Source organism: Rhinoderma darwinii, chromosome 2, assembly GCF_050947455.1.
Source record: "Rhinoderma darwinii isolate aRhiDar2 chromosome 2, aRhiDar2.hap1, whole genome shotgun sequence".
NCBI classification, from domain to species: Eukaryota; Metazoa; Chordata; class Amphibia; order Anura; family Rhinodermatidae; genus Rhinoderma; species Rhinoderma darwinii.
The window spans coordinates 377,596,249-377,609,103 of NC_134688.1; the positions used below are offsets into that span (position 1 = coordinate 377,596,249).

Here is a 12,855-nt window from a genome sequence, read left to right on the forward strand (position 1 = left end):
TGTACTTAACCAATATGGAGGACAACCTAAATACCCCTCTATAAAGAAACAAAATAGATATCAGTAGGTCATATATAATATATTATATGGGGGGAGGGCATATATTAGAAAACGCACATGACTACGGGTGACGTCAGCGGTGACTCATAACATAATCACAATAAAAACCTAAAAATAGAGTCAAAACCATGCTTATACTGATAAAATAAATAATTTTATTGGTACAAAATATAAAAAACTCACACATTAAAATCAAAGATGATTACCACAGTGTGAAGCAGATGAGGCCAGACAGTTGTCAATAGTTGGATAATAAATAAACATATATGTGTTTTGGAAGTATCATGAGTAAGGCTTGGAGTAACTGCAACCATGAAAGCACATTCAGTGCTCTACATAGTGTATAAATATATAAACCCAGGAGACATGTAATGTGTTCTAGATAATATGCAGAGCCCAGTTCTGAGTCATTATTTGAAGGCAAAGCTGCAGTCAGCACCAGACCCAAACTAATGGCTACATAAAAAGTATATGTGGATATATAGTATAAGCAAATTACCCATAGATTTGTGCTGTCTGGCGTCACACCCGACGTACGTTTCGGCTGAGGGCCTTCGTCTGGGTGTGGTGCCAGAGAGTCTGAGGGAGGTATTTATGTGACCAGCCACCAATCACAAGTGTGATCAGCTAACCAATTTCATCAGTCACAGCTGATGAAAGGGATGTGACACATCCGGAGCAAAACAGACAGTACGAGTCCGACAGAGAAACGCCCCAAGTGTCATGCATAGAACACACCACATTGCTCAAAAGCGTTCCTTTGGTGTGCACATGCGCGAACACCACTCCGATACACGTGACCAGCATGGTAACATCCATGCAGGTCACCTGAAAGGGGGGAAGGGCTAATGCTTGGCAGTCACTTGACTAGACTGCCGTCACAAGAATTGCCATGGTGACGCTATAGTATAAAGATGGTGTATCGTATTGTTGTTTGTATATGTATATATATATAGTTGATTCGTGGGAGTGTTACAATATATTATATCACACCAATAGTTGATTCAAAAATATACAAACAGAGTCAAGTATCGTTAACACATCATGGAATATATATACATCAGTACAATAATATCAAATGATAAGAGTAATCTTTCCCTATTCATTTACAATATATCGTTACATAAATTACATAGAACATGTGTTAGACATACAATATGGAAAAAAACCAAACTTTTTGAGTCACTGGTTATAATTGTTCTGTGTTTATTTCACTGTATTCAAAGCATGATAATACTCTGTAGAGGGCCAGTGTCAAACTAGTATGGACTGTATGCATATAGCAACATCTAACCCATGAGTCTCCCCCCCCCCCTTAATCTAAAATAATATAACAACCGACACGTAATTCTCTTTTAAAGTGGGGTTGATCCGGGGGTCGGCCACAGTTTTATAAATACAATAAAATTTTAATAACATATTTACAAAATATATAAACACTAAATTACCTTAACAGAGGTCAATAAACAACCTGTATGCCTGCCTAAACCAAGGACATGTAGGTAAATCCTCTTCTACTACCGCCATAAGGTGACGTGTACTCCTCAACTACACAGTTCACCGACCCCCAACAAATACAGAGCCTGCTCAACCCCATTAAGAAAATATCCAACCCAATGTCCGTCATGTGCACCCCGTCTGGCAACAACAATCCTCTGTTGTCACCTTCCAACTCCCGATGACGAACCACCACACCTCCTCTGGCTCGGAAAAACCGAGCCACCCTAGTATTTAAGAGGCGCCTCGCCCGCTCAATGGCAATGCACATCCCACGCGCCATGCCACACCAACCTAGGAACAATTTCCGACCAGACTAACACTAACCGGGGGAAAAAGGGAGCGAACCTCTCTAAATCCGACTGTATCAACGAGATCAACTCCCCCAACCTAACTGAACACAGATCATTTCCTCCCAAATGCCCAACCAAAACAATTGGTACCAGCCGATGTCGGCTGATGTCGACCACTTCGGGCAGCGCCTGCAACCAGCGCAGGTCCCGGAGGCCTCTCCAGTAGACTTCAGCACTTGCAAAGCCCAACGATCTTCCCCCAGGGCTTATGACAGCCCTCCGTTCCGCCCAGAACACATAGGAGTGCCCGACAATCCACACCGATGGTCTGGAACCTAAAACAAAAACTGAATTAATGCAAAATAAGATCCGGGTGTACATAACCAGCAAAACAATCCGACTTCCATCTCCCGATGCGCCTCACTGCCGCATCCGATAACCCCAATTCACTGGCCATCGTGGCCGCCCCAATACGGAAAGAATGAGTACCATACTCCCCTGGAGGCTTACCGACCTGAACCAGAGCCTTACGGAAAATGGCGGAAAACTGGAACCCAGTAAGCAGCTGCCCATCCGAATGCGACAAAAATTGTACCCTTGAACTACGCACCCCCAAGAAATCAGACACCGCCGCCACCGGACAAGCCAAACCCTGGACTGGCTGAAGCGAAACCCAACAACCCCGACCAAACACATCCGTCTTAGAGCGACGAATACGCAAACGAACCCCCACCGAAGAAACCACTACATCCTCAAAAAGCAAACAACCCGGACGAGCCACCCCCATCGGAACTAGCTCCGAAATCCGCAGAGCCCCGAAAAAACATAACAAAAAAGCCACTGAAAACAAAACTGATTCATAAGGAGAGGAACAAACCGATGGCAGCGCCGCTATAAGTTCCTGCAATAAAGAAAAGGACACCGGTCGACGCGACTCCCTCCTGGATACCAACTTCTTCCAAACCTTCAAGGCTTGTAAAATAAAAAAGGACTTGGTCACGTCCGACCACCCCCGTAACTTGGAAAAGAAAGCAACCCCGGCCAGACGCCGCTGAGCTACCACCCCAAAACACCACGCTCGCGCAGAGCTGTAAAATATTCAAGCGTCACAGTCGTGCGCAGCACCGGATCCTCCTCTACCAGTCTATCCCCCACAGCACTCAACCATTCCTTCCACGCATTACCGAAAGTAGCCCAGGTAGAGGGCGCAAGGGACGACCTCACCAGCGGCACTAACTCAGATCCAGCAGCCTCCACAAGAACTCCAGGCAGCTGGCCCCCTCCGGCTCCGCCTGCGGACAAAGAGAGCGAAAAACCTGCCAATGAAAACGAGATAATGCATCAGCGACAACATTGTGAAAACCTGGAATATGGCGAGCATGAAAACGGATATTACACTGCAAGCAACGCAACACCAAATGACGGAGCAAAGCCAAAACCGGACCTGAGGAGGAAGTAAGTTGGTTAACAGCAAAAACAACACTCATATTATCCGACCAAAACACCACAGACCTATTGGAGAGGCGTGCCCCCCACAATTCAACGGCGACAACTATGGGAAAAAGTTCCAAGAACGTCAAATTTGCACACCACCCCTTGTCCCACCATGAATCAGGCCAAGCTTCAGCGCACCACGCCGAACCCAGCAACGCCCCAAATCCCACCGCACCAGCCGTGTCGCTAAACAACTCCAAGTCCATACTGGAAATGGAAGGCGCCCTCCAACACGTATGCACATTGTAGTCCTCCAAGTAAGTGCGCCAGGCGCGCAAGTCCGCCTTAACAGAACTAGAAATCCGAACATGATGAGAAGGCACCGAAACGCCCACTGTAGCTAAGGACAACCTCCTGGCAAACACCTGCCCCATGGGCATAATACGACCCGCAAAGACCAACAAACCCAACAAAGATTGAATCTGCCGCAACTCCAACTTACGCGCAGCCAAGGCCATATCCAATGCGGTACGCAATTTCACCACCTTTCCACCGGGAAGTGAAAGACCATAGCGACCGAATCGATCTCAATGCCCGGAAAACACAACACCGTAACCGGTCCCTCCGTCTTTTCCTCAGAAAGGGGGACCCCAAACCGTTGAGCAAGAAATTGAAAGGACCTCAACAAAAACTGACACTGCCCCGAGGAAGCGGGCCCTACAAACAAAAAATCATCCAGGTAATGAGTCACTGAGCCAGAACCAGTGAGATCCTGCACTGCCCATTCCAGAAATGAGCTGAACACCTCAAAATAAAAACAAGAAATCGAACAACCCATCGGCAAGCACATCTCATAATAGAAAAACCCCGCCAAAGCACAGCCCAACAGATGAAAACAATCCGCATGAACAGGCAACAAACGAAAAGCGGACCGCAATATCAGACTTGGCCATAAGGGCGCCCGCCCCCGCCCGACACACCAAGTCGACTGCCCAATCAAACGAAACACACGAGACCGTCGCCAACTCACTGTCAATCCCATCATTCACCGACCACCCCTTAGGATGAGACAGATGGTGAATCAGACGGAACTTTCCAGGCTCCTTCTTAGGAACCACCCCCAGGGGCGACACCCAAAGATTCTGGAAGGGCAAAGCAGAAAATGGGCCGGCCATCCGGCCAAGCTCCACTTCCTTTTCCACCTTCTCCCTAATGGCGGCTGGAAACTCCTCCGCCGACTTCAAATTCCGTGACATAACCGGGTCCGCCTGAGCAGTAAATGGAATAAAGAACCCAAAACAAAAACCAACTCTAAGCAGGGCGGCTTCCGCCATCTTCGGAAACCGGCTTAACCACGGGAGCATCGCGGACACGCGCACTGGCGTTCTCCCCTCGACCAACACCCGCAAGGCGGGCGACTGCCACCACCAGACGGGAGCACCTGACCGCTACGTGGGTGCCTCTACATGAGGAGCACTCGTGGCGGAATTTACAAGAGGCATAAAATCTACAGTGTCCCTCATTAAAGAGCCAACAGGCCCCCGCTCTACGGACACTTCCAACCCCCCCGCCAACCCCGCCCCCACCGGAAGGGGAAGAGGCGGGGGCGCGGGCTGAAAGGGCGCCATCATCAAGCGTAACCACACATCAGTCGCTTTTGTATCCCACCCCACCTCAGGCCTCTGAGCCAACCGCCGACGGAACTCCTCATCGTACCGCCAACAAGCCGTGCCACCATGCGTTTATACGCACTAAAAATAGTGTCCAAATAGACAAACAACTGCCCCGCAAACTCAGGCCGCGCCTGACTGAACACCCCCCAAAATAGCAAAGGCCTGCACCCAATTATTAAACGACCGCACGACCCTAGGCTTACTCAACACCCCCCTTTCAAGTCTACGCTCCTTATCAACCGTCGACGAATCAACCAACAAAAGAGACCAAATATCAATGTAAGCATTCTTCCCGATTTTCTCCCGCACCTCGTCAGACACTTGAGCACCCAAGGGAGACACACTACAAAAATAAGAATCTCAGAAAGCAGGGACCGAAGGAGTGGACATAGAAGTGGACGCCTCCAATGTGGACCTCGCAACCACGGCCTGCGACGACGGTCCCACGGGCAACGAAACGGCCCCTGCCACCAGAGATTGCACAGCAGACAATAAATCAGTGGCAGACATATTATCAGCATTCCAAGCCCGAAGGCAGGCATACTCACCGTGTCCAGCAGCAGACGCACCCCCAGGCACGGACAAAACCACTTCAGCCGCTGCGGGCACCGAAACCACATCTGGCGTAGGGGCAGCGACCCCTGCTACTCCAACCGAGGAATGGCGACTCCGAGTCCCCCGGTCAGACACAGCACGTCAACTCCTGCTACTGCTCCGGTCCGCCCTCCAACTACCCTGGGAGACGACGGGCGACGATGAGTCAGACAGAGACCACCTGTACCGACGAGAATGACGCCGCCGATGTCTCTGCGACCATATGGCGCCGCCCCGATCCAGCCCTACTCGCCCCGTGCCTGCTATGGGACTGTTCCCGGCACGCTGCACCTATGTGTGATGCCGACACTGTGGCCACCGCTGCCTGCCCAGGCAGCACATCAGCGGGAGGGGCCGCTGCCTGACGTGTCACCCGCCTAGCTGACTGGCCCAAAAAGAAGAGCTCCGAGCCATCAAAGGAGCCATCGTCCCCCAAATCCTCCACCCACCTCTCCCCTCTGATGCAAGAAACAGCGGAACGCTCCCAGCTGGTGAAGCAGCAGCCGCCGCTAAGATAGAGGCCGATGCTAGGGCCTGCCCCATGGAATCCCTCCCATCCAGTGGGCGGGGCCTGAGGCCCACCACACCCGTGGCTCCTCTGGTCCCGTGTGTCGGGGGAACCACATCCCCCACAACGGCCACCGACAACCTCGTTCCCGGAAGCACCGGCGCCGGAGGATGCAGCACTACCGACGGGGGAGGGGCCGGAACACTTGCGGCACTCGCAGCCCTCGCCGCCGGCCGCACCCCACCGGAAGTAGAAGGAGAGAGCCGGACCGGCGGACGAGTGGACCGAGCAGAACTACGCCGCCCAGCCAAAGAAGCAGGAGCCGACTCAGCTGACTCCCGCAGCAGGGACTGCAGCCAGTCGCTCCCTTCTGTAGCAATAGTGGCACACAGCGCCTGAGTCAGCTGTTGACGATCCATGTCCAAGAAGAAAAATCAGGGAAAAGAGACCGCACACCAGGTAAGCAGCCCCTATATACCTTTCCCCATTACCCTAGACCTCCCCTTACCTCCCCTAACGCCCCCTACCTAACTCTGACTCACCCACCGCCCAAGTACCGAGGAGGGGGAGGGAGCTACTAACCCTCACTTAACCCCTTCACCGCAACAGTCCCTGGCTCAGCAGCTATATGCCTGTGAGCCCCCATTGACTACTGTATGGTCGCTGTATGGTAATATTATTGGTTGTATTAGCCTTTGTCATAAATATACAGTATGTGGTCATGGTGTGGAGGTATTATTTATAAAGTGTATGACTATTTTTTGTGGAAAGGGCTGATGTATCTATGGGTACAATTTTTATTATAAATTAATATTCAGGGACAGTGTACTGATGAGGTGGTGTATCTGAACCTATCGTGTTCTAAAAGTTGTTTTAAAGCTATGCTGTCTTCAATATATTTTTGGGGTGAAGGGCAAAACATATGCCTTGGGGTTCGTGCCCCTGATCTTTTTAGATCCTAGGGACGCCCCTGGCACCCATAGAATTCTCTGGAACCATAATGTACCTGCGTGTGCCTTTAATTTTTCACAGAGGCATTCAGAGCGTTCTTTTCACACAGACTACAAAAAAAATTCAGAGACCAACACATGGCGTATTATGGAGGTATTCTTCCCCAGTAGCTATACACTAGGGGACAATATGGCAAGTAGGGGCAGCATCATACATCATCACACTCAATGTGCCACCATGCAGTATTCATACAGGTGACAATTCTGGGTGCGTGAGTCCTTAATGTGTATAAGGTGCAGTTCAACATTTAACTTACTATATAGCGGTTTCTCACGCACTAGAAGGTCAAGTGCTGTGCCCAAAAAAAGATATTAAAAGGATTTGTAAAGAAAAGCAAAATCAGTGCACCCACTGATTTCTGTGTAAAGACGTGAAGACCTTTCTGTGTGAAATATAGTATACATCCCATTTTTGATACTTGTGTTCACTGTTCTTTTAGATCTTCCCGGTGGCAGAGGGATGGCCTTTCCCAAAGTACTTAGGCTCATGTGGGCGAATGTTTTTGACCACAAGCACCCATGAACTGACCTCCTTCAATATCTCTGGTTTGGACGTGGCAGCGGATGTGGCATATCAGCTTCTTCAAATCATCCATCACTTAAGTGCCAATGACTTAAATTATTTATTTTATTTCACGTCTATTGATAGAACTACTTTTGGAATATTTAATGATGGGCGCTTGTTTATAAGAGACACTAGCAAGATGGGCATTATTGACAAGCAGCAAGGCAAGTATATACAGTCAGTGTTCATATAATATTTGCTTTTATTCAGGAGTCAGGGCCGCTTCAATCTTTGGGCAAATAGTACAGCTGTAACGGGCCAACCCTGCAACATATAACACGGTAATATTAGTAGTGGCAGCCTGAGTTCTGGCGAACATCTGTAACAGGCACGCAAAGGGGCATCTGAGGTATCATATGGGTATACCTGTGGCAGGTAATCTGGGTGGCATCTGAGGCTGGCACTGAATAGAGGCATCTGTGGCTGGGGGTGAGCACCTCTTGGCACTGAATCTATCTTTACTATTAAATTGTCCCTTGGGAGAGCCTTTTGATATAATTGATTATTGCCCTATTGCTTAGTCTATCATATTATAAACTAGAGAAAAAAGAGTCAATACATCTCAAAGTATGAAAATATAAAACATCTTTATTAATGACATCAGATATACAAAATTACAAAAACGGAGAATCTAAAATAAATCCTTGTATGGATCACCAATACATACATTGAACAGAATATATTGATATATTTTACATATAATATGTATAGGAGATTTATTACGTTCAATGTTCCTTCAGCACAGGGTGCATCTATATCAATTGTTTCAATTGCAGATGGTACAAAAAACCAAACAGAGTATGCAGAGTTAAAGAAGGATATATGCCTCTATTAACTTAAGATGACTAGTGTCTTTGAAAAAACGGCATAAGCCCGAATAGGACTAACAGATGCACTTACCCATGTTTGAGGAGATTAGTGTGACCCAAGGTGGGTAAGTGCATATGTTAGTCCTATTCGGGCTTATGCCGTTTTTTCAAAGACACTAGTCATCTTAAGTTAATAGAGGCATATATCCTTCTTTAACTCTGCATACTCTGTTTGGTTTTTTGTACCATCTGCAATTGAAACAATTGATATAGATGCACCCTGTGCTGAAGGAACATTGAACGTAATAAATCTCCTATACATATTATATGTAAAATATATCAATATATTCTGTTCAATGTATGTATTGGTGATCCATACAAGGATTTATTTTAGATTCTCAGTTTTTGTAATTTTGTGTATCTGATGTCATTAATAAAGATGTTTTATATTTTCATACTATGAGATGTATTGACTCTTTTTTCTTTAGTTTATAATAGTCATTGTTAGAGTCTTTATCTCTATCTATATGGGTGGTTGAGATTTGTCTCCCACCTTGATGCTTATATGTCCTGTGAGACTTCGTGTCTAATCATTTAATCTATCATATGTAGCTTTCCAAGATTCTGGATTATCAAGCAGATTTTACCAGAAACTAGTGATGGACTTTAATTACACTGCAAATCTGGAAGCTCTTTTTGCACAAATAGTAGCCCTAAGGCCTCATTTACACGAGCGTGTGCGTTTTGCGCACGCCAAAAAACGCAGCATTTGGCATGCGCAAAAGGCACTTGACAGCTCCGTGTGTCATCAGTGTATGATGCGCGGCTGCGTGATTTTCGCGCAGCCGCCATCATTGAGACGAGGCAAGTCGACGTCAGTCACTGTCCAGGGTGCTGAAAGAGTTAACTGATCGGCAGTAACTCTTTCAGCACCCTCGACAGTGAATTCCGATCAACATATAGAGTAACCTGTTTAAAAAAAAAAGAGGTTCGTACTTACCGAGAACTTCCCGGCCGTTGCCTTGGTAGGCGTCCTTGGTGACGTGTCCTTGGTGACGCGCCTCTCTTGACATCTGGCCCCACCTCCCTGGATGACGCGGCAGTCCATGTGACCGCTGCAGCCTGTGCTTGGCTTATGATTGGCTGGAGCTGTCACTTGGACTGAATTGTCATCCCGGGAGGTCAGACTGGAGGAAGAAGCCGGGAGTTATCGGTAAGTCAGAACTTTTTTTTTTTTTTTTACACGTGCACGTATATTGGGATCGGAAGTCACTGTCTAGGGTGCTGAAACAGTTTAACTCTTTCAGCACCCTGGACAGTGACTGTCTCCTGCCGGGTTCGGTCAAAACTAGTTCGGCCGAACCCGGTGAAGTTCGGTTCGGTCATCTCTAAGACACTCCGTTCGGATGTTTGTAAACAGAAAAGCACGTGGTGCTTTTCTGTTTACATTCAGTTTGACAGCTCTTGCGCAAATCACGCAGTTCGCACGGAAGTGCTTCCGTGCGACCTTCGTGGTTTTCACGCACCCATTGACTTCAATGGGTGCGTGATGCGTGAAAAACGCACGATTATAGAACATGTCGTGAGTTTTTTTCAGCACACTCACGCTGAGCAAAACTCACGGACTGTCTGCATGCCCCCATAGACTTGTATAGGTCCGTGCGACCCGCGTGAAAAGCACGCGAGTCTCACGGACGTATATCACGTTCGTGTAAATGAGGCCTAATAGTGTTGGAGAAATAAAAATAGTCTCAATCTGAAAAATTGCCAAATAATCTAGAATTTTGCAGGGGTGAATATAGGAAAGAAAAATATTTTGAGTGTCAGGAAGGATCTGACAACATAATTGGGTGGATAACGTTTGAATTGTATATGAGCTCGGAGCATCTGACTGATTTAATGTGAATCATAGTCTGGCTTAGTTATAGATCTGAATTATTGGAAAATTATGGTATAAAATATTACATTAAAGGGGTTGTAGAGGATTTAACAGACATGGCTACTTTCTTCTAGACAGTGCTCCTGTTTTGTTTATAGGCTGTTTCTGGTACTGCAGCTCATCAGCTGCAATACCAGACACAGCGCCACTCCTGTCCTTGGGCTGTTTCTGGTAGAAAGCAGACATGTTTCCCTAAATTCTTACAACCCGTGGTGAAATTACTGGGAAACTGATATTGCTCACATTGGTTGTGGCGGTCTTTATATTTAAGATCTAATAATTTTTTAATTGTAGAGAAATCAGCGTATGAAAGGAAGAATGAAGATACAGATGTTTTTAGCTGCCTATCATCTGATTGTCCACCAACACTTTCATCTTGTGCCAATATCACCGAGAAACAGAACATTATACTGGTATGTAAGGATCTTCTACCTTACTTAATAGAAGGAAAATTTCCTGATTCCACCCAGAAGAAAATCGACAAACTTCTTGATGACTGCTCAAAAAACATTGTTAATGACACGGAGGCACAGAAATATATTAATGAACTAATGGAGATCTTGAGACCTTGGAGAACTTGTGATGCCAGATTTGCCTACAGATATCCAGATTGTAAATATAACAGACTAATGAGATGATAAATGTTAGCAATGAAGTGGATACACTAAGGGCTTGTCCGCAGCATTTCCGCTTAAGCTAGAAGACAATCCGGTTGGAAAAACCGCACCATTTCCTGTGTTTTTTTGGCCGGGTTCCCACGTAGCTTAAACGCTGTGGAATTTCCGCAACAGAATTGTGTCTGGAAATTTAGCAGCATTTACAGTAGCAACAAAGTGGATGAGATTTTGTAAATCTCATGCCCACTCTGCGGAAAAAAGACGCAGCTTAAACGTTAATAAATTGACCTGCGGTGCAGAATTTAAATCCGCAGCATGTCAATCTATGCTGCATTTTTGTTGATTTTCTGTTGCGGGTTTTCCCTATTGAATTCAATGGGGATGCAAAATCCGCAACAGAAAGCAGTGATGCGAATATTGCGGCGTAATCGCAGTGATTACGCCGCAAAAAATCCCAACTCCGTAAAAAAAAAAAACATACTTACACGGAACACCCTCCTTCTTCCTGCAGTCCAGCCTCCAGGGATGACGTTTCATCCCATGTGACCGCTGCAGCCAATCACATGCTGCAGCGTCACATGGCCTGCAAAGTCACAGTAGGAGGCCGAAGCGGATGTCAAAGGAGGGGATAAGTATGAGCGCTTTTTTACGCAGCGGAAGTTCCATCCGAAAAACCGCACCACAATGTGGTGTGATTTTATGGATGGAAGGTGCTGCGAGCTCCGTGTCGGATAGGCTGCGCAGTTTTTACGCAGCGTATCGGACCCGTGGGAACCCGGCCTTACTGCAGAAATAAATGCAGATTTTGCTGTATTTTTTTTAAGTCTGTGAGATGGTGATATCTCCTCTGAAAAACACAGGACTTCAATCCGCTTTCCGCAGTAGGAATGGACATGCTGCAGAACGAAAATACGCACCGCACCGCAGTTGAATTTCAGGACTAAATTTTTACGCATGTGGATGACATTTGCTCATTCCCAACCACTTCGCTGCTACTGTATTCTGCTGGGTATTTTCCGTCTGCAATTCCGGACAGAAAATATGCAGCAATTCTGTTACGTGTGGACAAGTCCTTACTATGTCCTGTTGCATAGTGATTTACAAGAAAAAAAAGACAGTACTGGGTATGTATAGAACAATTTATCTTATGAATGAACACTTTCAAGGTGTTCCGCTCCCAAGCAGGGGAGTAAACAGAAATTATAGGGCCCTGTTTGTAACTTGATAAATGACATAATTCTATTTGCATTAAGACCGCCACTAGGGGGAGCTAACGGCAAATGGATCTTTACAGATAGTATTAAACTCAATGGGAGCTGTATTTCTACAGCAAAATTGTGTAGATGCTACACGCTTATACAGTGAAACCTCTTCAGTAGATCACCCAAAATTGTACAGAAAAATGTATTTTATTAGGGTGGTCCTCTAAAAAAACAACAACAAAGCACACTGGTTAAAGATTAACTGGTTACAGGTTAAAGTGTGTAATGCAGTCAGCAAACAAGTACAGCACACAAACAAACAGTCCCCTTATTCTTAGTCCCCAACATGGCTACCCATCTTATTCCTAATCTCTAGCATGGTTCCCCGCTCATTCCTAGTCACCAGAATCGCTCCGCCTCTTATTCCTAGTCACTAGTATGGCTCCTCTCTCTCATTTCTAATCTCAAGAATGGCTTCCCTCTTATAGTCCCTAGCATGGCGCTGTTCTCATTCCTAGTCCACAGCATTGCTCCTCTCTCTCATTTCTATTCCTCAGCATGGCTCCCCTCTCATTCCTAGTACCCAACATGGCTCCTATCTCTTTCCTAGTCCACAGCATGTCTCCCCTGTTATTCCTAGTCCCCAGCATGACC

General features: G+C 46.6%; 1 protein-coding gene across 1 annotated transcript in view; it reads left to right on the forward strand.

Moving 5' to 3' along the window:
* The window catches only part of DIPK2B (divergent protein kinase domain 2B), a 97,281-nt gene extending 86,261 nt beyond the window's left edge, over positions 1-11,020 (forward strand). Inside the window, exons 4-5 of the mRNA XM_075850751.1 lie at positions 7,510-7,798; positions 10,677-11,020. Of these exons, the coding sequence (XP_075706866.1) occupies positions 7,510-7,798; positions 10,677-11,020 (633 nt within the window). The remainder of the gene's footprint in view (positions 1-7,509; positions 7,799-10,676) is intronic.
* Positions 11,021-12,855: the final 1,835 nt, after the last annotated feature.